This window comes from Scyliorhinus torazame, chromosome 1 (genome assembly GCF_047496885.1).
Source record: "Scyliorhinus torazame isolate Kashiwa2021f chromosome 1, sScyTor2.1, whole genome shotgun sequence".
NCBI classification, from domain to species: Eukaryota; Metazoa; Chordata; class Chondrichthyes; order Carcharhiniformes; family Scyliorhinidae; genus Scyliorhinus; species Scyliorhinus torazame.
The window spans coordinates 126,152,752-126,169,479 of record NC_092707.1 but is presented as its reverse complement, the minus strand read 5'-3'; the positions used below and the strand labels follow the sequence as shown (position 1 = coordinate 126,169,479).

General features: G+C 42.0%; 1 protein-coding gene across 4 annotated transcripts in view; it reads right to left on the bottom strand.

Annotated features, from left to right (window-relative positions):
- Window positions 1–1,327: 1,327 nt before the first annotated feature.
- Window positions 1,328–16,728, bottom strand: part of LOC140411866 (synapse-associated protein 1-like) — a 56,301-nt gene continuing 40,900 nt past the window's right edge. For 2 of the 4 annotated variants that reach the window (XM_072500777.1, XM_072500780.1), the window contains exons 7-9: window positions 16,334–16,392; window positions 13,614–13,764; window positions 4,844–8,557 (exon numbers count right to left, since the gene is read on the bottom strand). In XM_072500777.1, coding sequence (XP_072356878.1) covers window positions 8,427–8,557; window positions 13,614–13,764; window positions 16,334–16,392 — 341 coding nt within the window. In that variant the 3' untranslated portion in view covers window positions 4,844–8,426. Of the gene's footprint in view, window positions 2,568–4,843; window positions 8,558–13,613; window positions 13,765–16,333; window positions 16,393–16,728 lie in introns of those variants that run through there. The other 2 variants (XR_011941092.1, XM_072500779.1) reach the window with 2 other exon arrangements.

The window sequence follows — 16,728 nt, the reverse complement described above, 5'->3', positions numbered from 1 at the left end:
GCAGGTTAGGTGGATTGGCCATTCTAAATTGCCCTTAGTGTTGGGTGGGGTTACTGGGTTATGGGGATAGGGTGGAGGTATGGATCTTGGGTAGGGTGCTCTTTCCGAGAGCCAGTGCAGACTCGATGGGCCTAATGGCCTCCTTCTGCACTGTAAATTCTATGAGTGCAGGTTCTAAAGACCCATCTCACTTCTGAACACTGACGCCAAAGTCCTGGTGAAAGCTCTGGCAAGGTGACTGGAGAGCCACTTGCCAGAAGTAATCTTGGAAGATTAGATCAGGTTTGTCAAGGGCAGAGAGCTAATGTCGAACATCAGATACCTGAACATAATTAGAATCCCACATGCGGAGGAGACACCAGAAGTGATCATCTCCCTGGATGCAGAGAAGGCCTTCAGTCGAGTAGAATGGAGGTACCGGGGGTGACACAGTAGTGCAGTGGTTAGCACTGCTGCATCCCGCCACTTGGTCCCGGGTTCGATCCTGGCCCCGGGTCACTGTTCATGTGGAGTTTACACATTGTGTCTGTGCGGGTCTCACCCCACAACCCAAAGGTGTGCAGGGTAGGTGGATTGGCTATGCAAAATTGCCCCTTAATTGGAAAAAAAAGAATTGGATATTCTAAATTTCGAAAATAAAATGGAGGTATCTCATGAAGGTGCTTGAAAGGCTTGGGTTTGGGCCAGTGTTCATCTTGTGGGTGAAACTACTGTACAGCACAGGCATGGAGAGCATGCGAACCAACACCATCAGCTCTATTTCCAGTTGCACAGAGCATTGAGGCAGGGATACCCGTTGCCCCGCTGCTGTTTGAACTGGCAATTGAGCCACTGACCATCGGTCTTAGATCAGCAAAGGGGTGGAGAGGCATTCAGAAAGGTGACAGGGAGCAGTCTCTCTCTCTCTCTATGTGGATGACCTGCTCTTCCACGTTTCGAAGCCCCTAGCCAGAATGGGCAAGATTGGGACACACACACCACAGCGAGGGAAGGTGAAATCTTCACAATACACTGAGGGACGTGGGTGCCCACAAACAGCAATGCTGCCATACAAAGGGTGTAACCACTGTGCCAGACCTCATCTGTTTTGCTTCTTCCTGGGGTGCAGTACTTAGGCTACAAAGGGGCAGCTCTGACTATATATTTATCACGCTGGTTACAACAATGTAAATAGGTCACTTTTCTCTTTTTTATTATGCTTTAACGCAAGTGTAAATTTAGATCACATTTCGGGTATTTATAGTAAAATGGCGTAACTTACTTATAAGTTTGTTATGACTGACGCAAATGTGTAATTGAATTACATGTCTATTAAATTTGCCTGTCATTTAAATTTTTTTTTTTTAGAATACCCAATTCATTTTTCCAATTAAGGGGCAATTTAGCGTGTTCAATCCACCTACCCTGCATATCTTTGGGTTGTGGGGGCGAAACCCACGCAAACACGGGGAGAATGTTCAAACTCCACACGGACAGTGACCCAGAGTCGGGATCGAACCTGGGACCTCGGCGCCGTGAGACTGCAGTGCTACCCACTGCGCCACCGCGCTGCCCTAAATGTGCCTGTCATAAATGAAAAACTTAAATAAAAATATTTTTAAAAACTTCATGAAGGCTCCGCCTTCTCACCCTTGCCCCCTCACTGGAGGTGTGGTGATTCTCAGGTTAAATCATCACCTCAAAAGAGAAAGCAGCCACTGGTAATCTGTGACTATGGCAATTTTTACATTATTCTTACAATATAAATATATTGTGAATTATTAATAAAAAAACACAAATGGGCACTTATTGTACAATAAAAGGTTGTTTGTTTACTAAATGTGATTTTTACTCAAAAGATTTGAAGAACATATAACATATGTTAAATGGTACTTTTAGTTAGTAATTGAATTGTTATTTTGATCTAGACTTAAGTGTAGTAAATTATACCTCCAAACCAGTCTTCAGGCAGTAAGTAGTATGTTGTTACTGTGCATTTTTATTTTGGCTGATTCTTTGAAAAGTAGCCTTGTTTTAATGGGGGGAAAAAATCACAACCTAATGGAATGAATTGAATTTTAAAATACTTCACTGGTGTGACATAAAAGCATGGATTGGTTTTAAATTCACCATGTAATCAAAGCTGGGAGCAGACTTGGGAGAGAGTCACTCCCTATCTCAGTGGGTAATTACACCATCGGGTGGTACTAACAAGCAGAATGACGATTGCAAATTTAATCCACGAGTGTGAAAAATGAACTGTTTTTGGTCGGAGAACAATGAACACCTGTTTTCCAAGCTGCTTCTGATCATTAACCAGTGCTCCACAACCACAAAGTGTATGAGTACATTTCTAGTGTAGATTTTTTAACGTCAATGATAGAATGAGTGTGCTACATTGTGTTGACAAGATGGAAGGTGAAATGGTAACACGGCCCACTAACGTGCCAAAATACATGCAAGGAGCATTTACACGGCATGGTGGCACAAAGGTTAGCACTGCTGCCTCACAATGCCAGGGACCCAGGTTCAATTCCGGCCTTGGGTGGTTGTGTGTGTGGGGTTTGCACGTTCCCCCCCGTGTCTGGCTAGGTGGAAAGAAAGAAAGAAATTAAAGAAAGAAAATCGCTTATTGTCACAAGTAGGCTTCAAATGAACAACTGGAAACAAATTTTAGAGACTATTAAAAAATCAAAGCATAAATGCACAGAATGACCCCCAAAGTTCACAAAATTGGGTCTTTTAAATTATTGGGTGCTGCAGAAGTACAAATTGATTAAACAAATCACCATTGCAAAGGATACTGTGGAACTGCAAAGCTTTCCAAAGTGAGACCTTGTTAAATCACGGGATAAAAGTTGGTCTTCTTTTGAGTCATTGTGAGATTTGATACAATTCATGAGATGTTATCAGCAAGATATCAGGAACAGAAGATTCAGTTCAGCAATGAAAGATGCCATCGTACTTGTACACACTCTAGTTTATTTGATGGCAAATCATTAAACCATTGCAGTGACATTTGTACCTCAAACTGAAAAGTAGAAAAAATATGTTTAAGCCTTGGTTATTTAAGAATTCGATTTTTTATATCTGGTGGTGGTGGTGGTGGGGGGTGGGGTGGTGGAGGAGGAGGAGGAGGGGGGAGAATGCAGTGAGGCACATTGTGAAATCCTTGTTTAAACAACAACAAACAAAGCAAATAAAAGTGGACATGAAGTAAATGTCCCTGGACATAAACTAGCAACTAGTTAACTTTTTTTTATGGCTCAGTGTACAAATAAACTACAGAGTGGGGTACCAACGAAGATATATCCAGCAAAATCAAAATACAGCAGCGTTGGAGGTACAAAAAAAAAGTACTGGAAAAGCTCTGCAGGTCTGGCAGTACCTGTGGAGAGGGAGACAGTTAATGGCTTTATTTATGCTTTGAAACAGTTAATGGCTGGAATTCTCCGGCCGTTGGGATTCTCTTTTCTCGCTGACAGTACACCCCTGCCCAAGGGTTTCCCGGAAGCATGGGGTGATGGGGTGGCTTCAATGGGAAATCCCATTGACAAGCCGCGGGGGTGGGGTCAGGAGAGAATCCTGCCACAGCGGATGGGGCGTCGCTGAGCAACACAGTTGGGGGACTGAAGAAACCCGCCCAATGTTTTGAATCGAACAGGACTCTTCTTTGAAGCTCAATTGTTGAGCATAGTCAAGACCGAGATAATTGGATTTTCGGATTTTAGGGGAATCAAGGGATGTGGGAAAGTGAGGTCCAAGCTCAGCCATGTTTTTACTGACCTGGCTTGACACAATTCACACCTCTTTAACCTGGGGTTATCCCATCTCTGGATCTGTAAAGATTTAATCACCTGCTAATGCTCGTATTCCAAGCATTGTCTGGCATCTTTGAATTTGTCTATATATATGTTTCTGGAATATATCTCTTCATTCACCTGAGGAAGGAGCAGCGCTCCGAAAGCTAGTGACATCGAAACAAACCTGTTGGACTTTAACCTGGTGTTGTGAGACTTCGTACTATGTTTTTACTGAATGGTGAAGCAGGTTCAATTGTCCATATAACCTATTCCTTTTCCTTATGTTTTACATTATTCAATAATCTAAAAATATTTAGAAGTATCGACTTGAGAATTGAAGCTAATGCATATATAGGTGCTAGGAATAGCAAATATAGATATATATCTTTAAAGCACAAAATAAAATTGGGCAGGCGAACTGGCCAAGGAAAAGGGAACACTCTATTCTTTCATGGGATGTGGGAGTTGCTGGCATGGCCAACATTTGTTGCCTGGAGTTTGCACATTCTCCCAGTGTCTGCGTGGGTTTCGCCCCCACAACCCAAAGATGTGCAAGGTAGGTGGATTGAACATGCTAAAATTGCCCCTAAATTGGAAAAAATTAATTGGGTACTCTAAATTTTAAAAAAAACATTTGTTGTCGATCCCCAATTGCCCTGAATGGCCTGCTCAGCTATTTCAGGGGGCAGTTAAGAATCGACCGCATCACAGTGGTTCTGGGGTCACATATAGGTCAGACCAGTGAGGATGGCAGATTTCCATCCCAAATAGCATAAGTGAACCAGATAGGTTTATACAACAATCAACATGGTCCCCATTACTGATACTAGCTTTCAAGTCCAGATTTATTAACTGAATTCAAATTCCACACGTTAGCATGGTTTTGAACCCGTGTCCCTACAGCATTAGTCTGAGCCTCCGGATTACTCGTTCAGTGACACTACCTCTACACCACCATTTACCCCTTGCCGCATTTACCCCTTGGAATCTAAGGATTCCAAACTTAAAATAGCTGGCAAAATTAAAATTAAAATATAATTCTGCAATGTAAGTACATCTGCCACATTCATACATATATATTTAATTAAATCACATTGGCAATATAGTTTGTGTAACAATCTTTCATATACAGAATGCAACAGTAAATAGTCTTTCAGATTACACACAAAACCAGTTAACTGAAAGATGTGCAACATCTTAAATACAATGCTACATTTGTACTGAAGAAACACAGCTGGGCTTGTGATTGAATCATGAGCTTAATCCTCTAAAGTCTCTTCATGGGACTTGTTCTTTAAATGGTTTTCGTGATGCCCTTATGTTTACAAGTTGTCTGAAGTTACACCTGTCAAATTGTAAAACTTGCAAATTTCGCAACCACATAAGGCGTGCATTAAAACTTGTGGCCGCGGAGCATTTTAACCAGACATAAATAATTGCTTGTTCCTTGCTCCCTGTCAATTTTTTTCTTTCTGAAGCTAGTTACTCATGGTGGGGACACAGGCTGTCCACTGATACATTTCCCAAGTGCAGAATTTCCCATTCTTCAGATGCGTGCCAAGGCAGTGAATGATGGGAAACAATTTGGTTGCAAGGGGCACAGGGATTGAAAAGAACAGCTGAGCCAGATCCCAACCTCACCCAATGTTTGTACAATGATGGGGTCAATAATAACAGCTGGAGACACGAATCTTGGTTGTTTTAAAAAAATCTATAATTGTGGGCAAAGAAATGTATTTTACTACTCCCACTGCTGACTAGGATGAGATCAAGTAACTGATTCCAACATGGGACACTGCAAGACTGGATCAGCAACACCAATTAACACACCATGTTTAAAAACATTTCCCCATTAATATATTTGTGTCATTTTGAAATTTACATTTAGTATGGAAACTTTTCTAATCTGTACATTGCAACTTCCACTTCAAAAGCACTTCTCTATAAAGTGCTTCGAGATTTACCAAGATCATTAGAGGCATTATATGAATGTAAGTCTTTCTATCACAAACAATAAAACTTCCATTTATCTGGCACCTTTCATGATCACAGAGCGAAGTAAGCATTTCTATGAAGTGATCATCGCTGTGTAATGTGCAAGAATTTCAGAATGTTTGCTAAGTTCCACAATACCCAATAACCTCTTGGAAACAGCATTTACAAATTTAAAAGTACAGTACTTTTTTGAACATGGTTCTACATTTTTAAAAGGATATAAATGAATGAGAAAGCTTTGTTGAAAATAATTTTGTAAACAGAATTTTGACCATTTGCGTTGGTTGGGGAAAAAAATGCATAATATAGTCTTCCCCTTTTGCCTCAGGAAGGAAAAAAATAATCCCAAAACACTTGGCAGAAACTTACATTTTTGGCATACTTATAGGATCCAAATAATTTCTGCCCACACAAGTTAAAACCATGTGCTTGTTGAATATGCATGTTTCTGTGAAAACATTTGGTTGTTCTGTTCAATGAAGGATGGGAGCAGACATTTCACATGTGTTTTCAGCCCACACATTTTTCACTCACTTTAATCGAGGGAAAATTGTGTTTTGATGAACACAGAAGAATTTTTACTCCATGATTTTTATGTTTTCTTTATGTTCTTAAGCTGTGCCTAATAGCGACAGTTACCTTTCAAGAGCTAATCGTCTCTTGCATTTTACAGTGCCTTTGTTAAAATGCTGCTAGGATATTCAGAAAAAGCTATGTCAGAAATCAAGTCCCACACGATTCAAGAAGTCTCCTGAACTAAAACAAGAGCCTCTATTTTAACAACTTCTAAAGGGTTGTGCAGAGCATTGCAATTCTTTACTAAATCAGATACAGAAATTCACAAGAGTAATTATGGCTGTCCAACCCACATCATTATGTCGCTCCATTGTTTACTGACTTATTTTCTGAGCAGAGATTTTGTCGGCTAGGGACTTCGTAAGTCACAAATACAAACAGCATTTCCCCCACTCTCCATTGATAATGATTCAAAGATACTTCTAGTAAACTAAAAACTGCTGAAAGATTTCCAATTTTGCACAGCATTTATTTTCACTGTACACTTTTTGTAGCAAAAACATTTAACATCGTTCCCGCTCCAGAATCCACTCCCTGATTCAGAGAGTATGCAACTGATCTGATTCCAAGGTCTTGCCAATAAAGCTCTAACCAGATTCTAAATGGTATGAAATTGGGTGAATCACCTTTCTATTTCTATTTGTTATTGATAGGAATCTTTGCTTAAAATTTATAAATGACATTTGTAAAAAAGATAAAATAACTTCAGGCACAGCCATAAACATATACAATATACATAAGGCAAAGAAAATCAAACATTTTTGCATCACTCATATCAAATTTTATATTTGAAGATGCAAGGAAGGCCTTTGAACCCAATAAATACTGTTCATCCCTATACACCTTGCAGTATCACAATATTACTAAAGTCTTGTATGCACGGACAGAATAATTCCACAGGGAACAAATAACTTCATGTCAATATTTTCCGGTCACCCCATCTAAGACTAGTCAAACAGAACCGGTCACAAGTCAAATATGGGATCTTCCTGTATTACTGGGAAGCCAAATCCAGCATCTGAACGAGTTTCTAAAGCCTACCTGAAAACAAAATCATCCTTCTCCAAGTCACTGATCAAAGTTCTGAACAACTCGTGGACTCCTCAAAGTAATTCTATGGATTGCTCACTGTGTGCTTTCTTAAATGGTCCGCAGAAGGCTACTGAGTTCTACCGAATATTTAGGGTACATTGTAAAAGCAAATTACTGCGGATGCTGGAATCTGAAACGAAAGAGAAAATGCTGGAAAATCTCAGCAAGTCTGGCAAAGCAGCAAAACTGCTTTGACAAAGAGTCATCGGACTCGAAACGTTAGCTATTTTTTCTCCCGACAGATGCTGCCAGACTTCCTGAGATTTTCCAGCATTTTCTCTTTCGTTTGTATTTTCTTTGTTCCAAAATCACTACTTTACTCCAGTAGCCTTTGATAGCACAGCCTGAAGTTCAGAACCCACCGTGCAAGGAATTGGGAATCCTGGGTCTTACACTGTCAATACAACACACTATATCAATGCGCTATACCACCCTGAACCCATTGGTCTACTGTGTGTATTGGCTGGGATAGGCACAAAGAGAAGATTCTATGAGGCACGCATGTTTTAAGAAAAGTCACAGTTTATATAGAGAGAAATTAAATATCGTTAACAAAAGACGTGACCTTCAGCTACAGTTGAAAACTACAATACTTACGGCTTCTTACCTTTCTTAAATGTTTTTCATCATTTGAAATGCACAGGAATCACCTGTTTTTCTTATCATGGTTCAAAAAGTACAAAATGTGGTAATAATAAAGCTGCTGTTGGAATTCTTCGTTCTCACCCGCGGCTGGTCCCACTGCAGTGAATGGTGTTTTGGCTGCACACAAAACTCTCCATTATTACTGGTAGTGCTGGCGGGACGAATGAGGCCCAGAGAATTCTGCCCGTAGTCAAGCTTAAATCCCACCCGAAGAAACAAAAGATTTATTCATAGCATTCTGTATTTCTCCAGGAACGTTTTGAGATAATGAGTCTAATACAAAGCACTTGTCTCCAAAAAGTGGAAATCTTATTATAGGGTCATGTTTTCAACTATTTAATCATCTTCTTGAAGCATCTCCTCAATTTCCTTCTCCCAGGCATCACTGACATTTGCTTTCACGTCAACAATTTCAAACTCCTGAAGTTCTCTTTGTAGCTCCTTTTCCCACTCTGGAATGTCACCTGCTTGGGATAGAAAGAATGATTAATCTGTGGACATTTACAACAATGAACATTTAAAGGTTACATGCAATAATTAGAATGACTATAACCCAGTTTAGCACCACTGGGTTAGGAGACACTCCAAAAAAACCTCAGTCAGGTTTCCTACTCTAGGTCAATATCCAAAAAAAGAATTCCTTTGTGTCGCAGACAAGAACAGGATCCAAGCCAAGTGGTGATGTTCCACAATGATTGTACAGGTTACTGGGACTTACTGCCCTGGCTAATATTTTATATTATATAAATATACACAAAAGCTGTCCTCACATTATTAATCAACCCAATTGTGTTTCCCGCAAATACATGTTTTACTTACCAATACCTTATTACTAAGCACAAGGGATTAAGCAGGCAATATGGGCTGTATTCAAGACGGCAGCTCACCACTACCCTCTCAAGGGCAAGTAGGGTTGGGCAATAAATGCTGGTCTTGGCAGCAACACCCACATTCAATGAACGAATAAAATAATAGCCTCTAAATGTAAGCGTTTGTTAAATGGGATAAACCTGGTTATTAAGCAAATAAAGTGGGCCTTATTCTAGGATGAGGTCTTCAGGCGCAGTGGTAGTGTCCCATCTCTGAGCAGAAGCTCTGGGTTCATATCCTACCTAGGGACTTGATGGCCATAACGTGGCAAAAGATGTTGATTATCAGCCTGTAAATCCTTCCAATGTCTGATGACAGTGAGAGAGTTTCCTGGTTGGCCATGCTGCAGGAGGCAATGGCAAACCACTGCAGTACTTTGTCACAGACCAATCCAATGGAAGTCCATGATTGCCAATGACCTCTTAGGACTTGGTACCTGGAAGAGGAGGAGGATTTCTAGGAGGAATTTCAAAATGCATATTGCCTAGAAAATGTGGTGTCAAGTTGCTCATAACTGAGCCTTGTAATGGTCCTTTGCATAGCAAATTTGAACTCAGTTGATTGTCTTATAGGTAGAATCAAATTGTTCACTTAGAAACATAGAAAATAGGAGCAGGAGGACCATTCGGTCTTTTGAGTCTGCTCTGCCATTCATTATGATCATGGCTAATAATGGGGCGGCAGGGTGGTGCAGTGGTTAGCACTGCTGCCCCACAGCTCCAGGGACACGGGTTCAATTCCAGCCTCAGGTAACTGTGTGGAGTTTGCACTTTCTCCCTGTGTCTGTGTGGTTTTCCTCCAGATGCTCCGGATTCCTCCCACAGTCCAAAGGTGCAGGTAAGGTGAATTAGCCACACTAAATTTCCCCTTAGTGTCCAAAAGGTTAGGTGGGATGTGGGGTTACTGGGTTATGGGGATAGGGTAAACGCTTGGGCTCAAATAGGGTGCTTTTTCCAAGGGTCGGTGCAGACTCGATAGGCTGAATGGCTCCTTCTGCACTGTATGTTCTATGAATCTAACTCATCAGCCTGTTCCCCCCCCCAACCCCACATCCCTTTTAGCCCCAAGAGCTATATTTAACTCCTTCTTGAAAACACACAATGTTTTGGCCTCAATGACTTTCTGTGATAGTGAATTCCAAAGGCTCGCCATTCTCTGAGTGAAGAAATGTATCCTCATCTCATTCCTAAATGGTCTACCCGTATCCTTAGACTGTGATCCTGGCTTCTGGACTCCCGCACCATCGGGAAGGTCCTTTCTGCATCTACCCTGTCTAGTCCTATTAGTATTTTATAGGTTTCTATGAGATTCCCCTTCATTCTTCTGAACTCCAGCAAATATAATCCTAACCGGCTCAATCTCTCCTCATACATCAATCCCACCATCTCATGAATCAGTGTGGTAAACCTTCTCTGCACTCCCTCTAGAGTAAGAGCATTCTCCCTCAAATAAGGAGAGCAAAACTTCATACAATATTCCAGGTGTGGTTTCACCATGGCCTTGTATAATTGCAGCAAGACATCCCTGCTGCTGTACACAAATCCTCTTGCTGTGAAGGCCAACATACCATTTGCTTCTTCATTGCCTGCTGCACCTGTCTGCTTACCTTCAGTGACTGCTGTATGAAAATACCCACTGCTGTATGAAAATACCCAGGTCTCATTTCACATTCCCCTCTCTCAATCTATAGCCATTCAGATAATAATCTGCCTTCCTGTTTTTGCTACCAAAGTGCATGACCTCGCATTTATCCACATTATACTGCATCGGCTGTACATCTGCCCACTCACTCAGCTTGTCCAAATCACACTGAAGCATCTCTGCATCCTCCTCAGAGCTCAACCTCACACCCAGCTTTGTGTCATTTGCGAATTTGGAGACATTACATTCAGTTCTCTCATCGACATCATTAATATATAATGTGAATAGCTGGAGTCCCAACACTGATCCCTGCGGAATCCCATTCGTCAGTCTGCCATTCAGAAAAGGACCCGTTTATTCTTACTCTTTATTTCCTGTCTGCCAACCAGTTTCCTATCCATCTCAATATACTAACCCCCAAAACACTGCTTTTAGATTAGTCCACTGATGACTAGGCTCCGTTGATACCAGGTATCCAGGTATTTCATATCACTCAGTACTAATATTCCACTAAAAAGTCTTCCAAAAATAATTTCATCCAAGAGACCTGGGGCAAGATTCCCCGACCCCACGCCGGGTCGGAGAATCGCCGGGGGCTGGCGTGAATCCCGCCCCCGCTGTGTCCCGAAGTCTCCGCCACCAGAGATTCGGTGGGGGTGGGAATCGCGCCGCGCCGGGAATCGCGCCGCGACGGTCCCACCCCCGCCGATTCTACGGCCTGCGATGGGCCGAAGTCCCGCTGCTGGAATGCCTGTCCCGCCAGCGTGGATTAAACCACCTTTTGAATGGCGGGACAAGGCGGCGCGGGCAGGCTCCGGGTTCCGGGGGGGGGGGGGGGGGGGGTCGGGGCGGGGCGATCTGGCCCCGGGGGGTGCCCCCACGGTGGCCTGGACTGCGATCGGGGCCCACCAATCCACGGGCGGGCCTGTGCCGTGAGGGCACTCTTTTTCTTACGCCTTTGCCATGGTCTTCACTATGGCAGAGGCGGCAGAGACCCCCTCCCCTGCGCATGCGTGGGGATGACGTCAGCAACCGCTGACACTCCCGCGCATGCGCCGACCCGCGTTGCCCGGCGTAGACCTTTCGGCCCCGGCTGGCGTGGCGCCACAGGCCTTTCCCGCCAGCCGGTGGAGCGCAAACCACTCCGGCACGGGCCTAGCCCCTCAAGGTGAGGGCTTGGCCCCTAAAGGTGCGGAGACTTTTGGGGCGGCCCGACGCCGGAGTGGTTCCCGCCATTCCATTACGCCGGAACCCCCCGCCCCGCCAGGTAGGGGAGAATCCCGCCCCTGAAACTTATGAGCCCATGAAAGAAATACAACAAATAGTGAAATCCCTTGTGGAGATAATTTACTCCCTTGTTTTCGAAATATTTGCATTGTTAGAATTGAATTTTGTGTGCCTCACTGCTTGTGTGTGATAAATTACTGATTATCATTAGTCTGGGTTGTAATGGTCCAACAATTTGGCACTGTGTGGAGTAGACAGGAAAATGTGCTGAGCACTCCACATTGTTTCAAGTGCAATATTTCATAATGGAGTGGTAAATATTAGTCTTCAAATTGAACGGGGAATAGGTGGAGCCTTGTTTATCAAGCTAAAGCATGTTGATGTTACATAATGGTGTTCTACAATGCAACTTTTTAGGAGGCAAGGGCAGAAGGGCCAAACTTTATTATGGGCAGTCAGTGTTTTCAGGAGAGGAGAGGAAACTAGAAGAAAACTAGATAAATGAAAACAAATACTTTGGAAACGTAAAGTAGCAATGATTTTTTTTTCTTTTAATAAATTTAAAGTACCCAATTATTTTATTTTCCAATTAAGGGGCAATTTAGCCTGGCCAGTCTACCTACCCTGCACATCTTTGGGCTGTGGGGGTGAGACCCATGCAGACATGGGGAGAATGTGCAAACTCCACATGGACAGTGACCCGGGACCGGGATTGAACCTGGGTCCTCAGCGCTGTAGGCAGTGCCACGCCGTAACGTAGCAATGTTAATAAAGTAATAATAAATAATGATTTCACAATGAATGGTACACTTACTAACAAGGGTGGAGCAGAGAAAAGATTTTCGTGTGACAGTTGAAGTCTTGAAAGTGGAATGTGATTTCTAAGTGACCAGTACAAGTGATTAATTGCCTATCACACTGAGATTCTATTGCCAGTCTGAATTTAGGAGATAGTTGCGTAAACATACTGAGAACTGCTTTTAAAAAATAAATGATTCGGCAGAAAATTACGATGGACCGTTGTTCCAAGAGTCTTTAAAATAAGATGAGAAGGATCATGGGGGAACCGCCCATTGAGTGCTTCAGGTTGTGATCCTATTTTTATAAATTGCCTTTCATTTTAAAATCGAATAAAACTCTCGAACCATACTGAGGCAACTGAACAGAATTCCTGCTACACCAGGTATGTCAGAAGACTAAGGTAGGTGTAATCAAACTGAAGAATTGATTACTGGTGCTTTTCTTCACAGAAGAATGCAAACTGTAATAGTACTGTACGTGACATACAAAAAGCAAGCTCATTTCATTCATGGCTGTCCCACGGCATTAATGGAACCAAACTGTTTCATGTACAAGTGTTTAAATATCATTTTCTTTCAATAGCAGCACTTGACAAAAGAGTTACCCTTTATTTTAAATTACATAATCGTATTTTGGTCAATAAGCTGTGAAACTAAATGCTTACTCAAAGAAACTCTATTCTTAAAATTAAAGAAAAGAACTTCAAGAATCAGTCACAAAAACATGAGTACCACACCAAGTCATTTTGGGGCAATTTGGAGGCTGCCTTGTAACTTGTATCAATTATGGTACTCAATTAAAGAGTGCAGTCTCTTTACAGATATGGTTTTAAATGAAGATTTGCACAGAATGTGCGATAATTGATTATTTCAAACAGACTCATATTCAGAAATAATGTATTTTATCGGAGTATGTACCATTTTTCCTTCATCCAAGGACAAAATAAAATAGGTTTTAGCTTGATTATTTTTCTGTTGCACCTACCAGCTTCAATAGATGCTGTCTGATCACCACTCATGCCTAATTGTTCCATGCCCCTCAAGAAGTCTTCCTGGTTTAGGGATGATGTATCATATGCGTCACTCACGAACTCATTAGCAACCGGACTTGTTGAAATCTTGTCTAAAGTATGAACCTATAAAGACAAGGCTTCTTGTTTTTATAATAAATAGTTGGAACATATATAAAAACAATTCTTGCTATCTACCCTTTTTTGCCAATACTCTGAACAAGATGAGATACAAAACTGTCTTTCTTCATGACAACTAAGGAATGTCGAAGTGTGGGAACCATCACAACAAAGTCTGACCCCTAAACCTACTTAACATCAACACTAGTATCACTGAGCTAAGGCTCATTGGATACTCATAATAAACATGAAATGAAAACAAAAAATGCTGGAAAGCCACACACCATCCTAACTTGGAACGATATCACTGTTCCTTCACTGTTGTTAGGTCCTGGAGCTCCATTCCTAACAGCAGTGTGTGTGTACATACACCACATGGACAGTGGTAGTTCAAGAAGTCAGCTCACCACAACCTTCTCAAGGGAAATTGGGCAGCACGGTAGCACAAGTGGCTAGCACTGTGGCTTCATAGCGCCAGGGTCCCAGGTTTGATTCCCCGCTGGGTCACTGTCTGTGCAGAGTCCTCACGTTCACCCCGTTTCTGCGTGGGTTTCCTCCGGGTGCTCTGGTTTCCTCTCACAGTCCAAAGATGTGCAGGTTAGGTGGATTGGCCATGATAAATTGCCCTTAGTGTCCAAAAAGGTTAGGAAGGGTTATTGGGTTACGGGGATAGGGTGGAAGTGAGGGCTGAAGTGGGTGGTTGCAGACTCAATGGGCCGAATGGCCTCCTTCTGCACTGTATGTTCTATGAATTCGATGAATTCTATGTATAGACAATAAATGCTGGTGAGGGCAGTAACACCCACATCCCATTATTTTTTTTAAACAATTCAGTAGGTCAGGTAGCATCTGTGGAGAGGAAAATAGAGTTAATGTTTCAGGGAAACTAGCACAGCTAGGGAATGAAAGAGTAGGAAAGGTGACTAAAAATTAGATTGACAAAATGGGTTATGAGACTGTCAAGGACAGGTGGAGTGGCCACGAGATCAGGGAGGGATTTAATATTTACATATTGTAGGCCAATGAGGATGGGTGAACAGGAAGGATTAAGTGTGGCACAGGATACATGTGACTGTGTTTTGGACAAGTTGGACTTTGGGGACAGGAGTATGGAAAGGGCGATAAAGAAAATGAGTGATATGCGAAGTGTGAAGGTGATCATCGTACCAAAGCTTCACTGGTGGAAGAACTGAGGTAGGGCAACGGTGAACTATGCTTGCACTGCTGCAGGTGCTCTGGTTGGTCACATAAATGGTAGTAGAAGCATGCAAAGGCAATCCCATGGATCTGGGCAAAAGAAAACAGGTACTGGAGGAGTAAAATATAGAAATATGTTTTGGTACTCGAGACACTTTAGCAGCATACTTTTAATCCTGAGAATGCTAAGATAATTGATTCTATTCTGTATTTCTAACATGGTGGAACGGAAAATATTCCTTAATGATCACACTTGTCTGAATAAAGTACTACTGTACTTTACCAGTAGTGCCTCATGAAAAAAATAATTTCAGTTCAGCGATTATTTATGTTGTAACCTTGACAGCAATTTGTTCCCAATAATTTTGCACCCGGTTTTGATTTTATTCACATTTACAAACAGAATGTGGATTGAGAAATCCAAACAAAACAAGGTATCACTGCATTAAATTTTACTTGAATCTTTCGGTTTTCCTCTGGATTTCTACCTCTCAAAATGAGAACTAATGCTTCTAGTTAGCAGTACAATGTACTCACAAGGGATGAAATACTGAAATTCTGATGAGAGAGCCCAGGTGCAGCAGGTGGACTAAATTGATCATCATAACTGGGCCCAATTTTAATCTTAGCTGGGATCCTATGATGACTGAAAAAAGCAAATACTGAAGCTAACTATAACATTGTCATTAACTCCCCCACAACCGTATAAATATGACCCCCTATTTCCAGTTCTCTCCAGCCTTGACAAATAATTATCCAGACTCAAAACGTTAGCTCCCTTCTCTCTCCACAGATGCTGTCAGACCTGCTGCGATTGCCCAGTATTTTCTGTTATTGTCACTAAAGTTGCAGCTAAGCTTTGTCAAACCAGCATAAACACAGAATCAAATCTACAGCTCAGTGTTCAATACATGATGCATTTACTCAGTTATCAGAGATTTGTTATGCTTGATAATCCAATGAATACTCCATTCAAATTTGGGCAGCACGGTAGCATTGTGGATAGCACAATTGCTTCACAGCTCCAGGGTCCCAGGTTCGATTCCGGCTTGGGTCACTGTCTGTGCGGAGTCTGCACATCCTCCCCGTGTGTGCGTGGATTTCCTCTGGGTGCTCCGGTTTCCTCCCACAGTCCCACAAAGATGTGCAGGTTAGGTGGATTGGCCATGATAAATTGCCCTCAGTGTCCAAAATTGCCCTTAATGGGTGGGGTTATGGGGATAGGGTGGAGGTGTTGACCTTGGGTAGGGTGCTCTTTCCAAGAGCCGGTGCAAACTCGATGGGCCGAATGGCCTCCTTCTGCACTGTAAATTCTATGATAAACATCTATGATGAATTTTTGTAAAGCAAACAATAAAAAAACACAATAAAAACTTACTTCTGCAGATTCATTTTGTTTTTTCATTGGGACTGGGGATGTCTTTGACAGAGTTGAATCTAGTATAAAACAAGCAGACATATTTTTAGAACTGTATCAACTCACAAAGCGAAAATATTTTAGAAGTTGGAATTTGCAATGGGTGGCATGTTGGCGCAGTGGTTAGCACTGCTGTATCACGGTGTTGAGGACCTGGATTCGATCCCAGCCCCGGGTCTGTGTGGAATTGGGCACCTAAATTGCCCCTCAATTGAAAAAATAATAATTGGGTACTCTAAATTTATTTAAAAAAAAGGGAGTTTCAATTAGCCAATTTGTTTCCTGTTCAAAATCAGAGTGCTATTGCTCTGGAGAAATAGAAAATGCACAAGCAAAATTAAAATGGAGCATAGAGT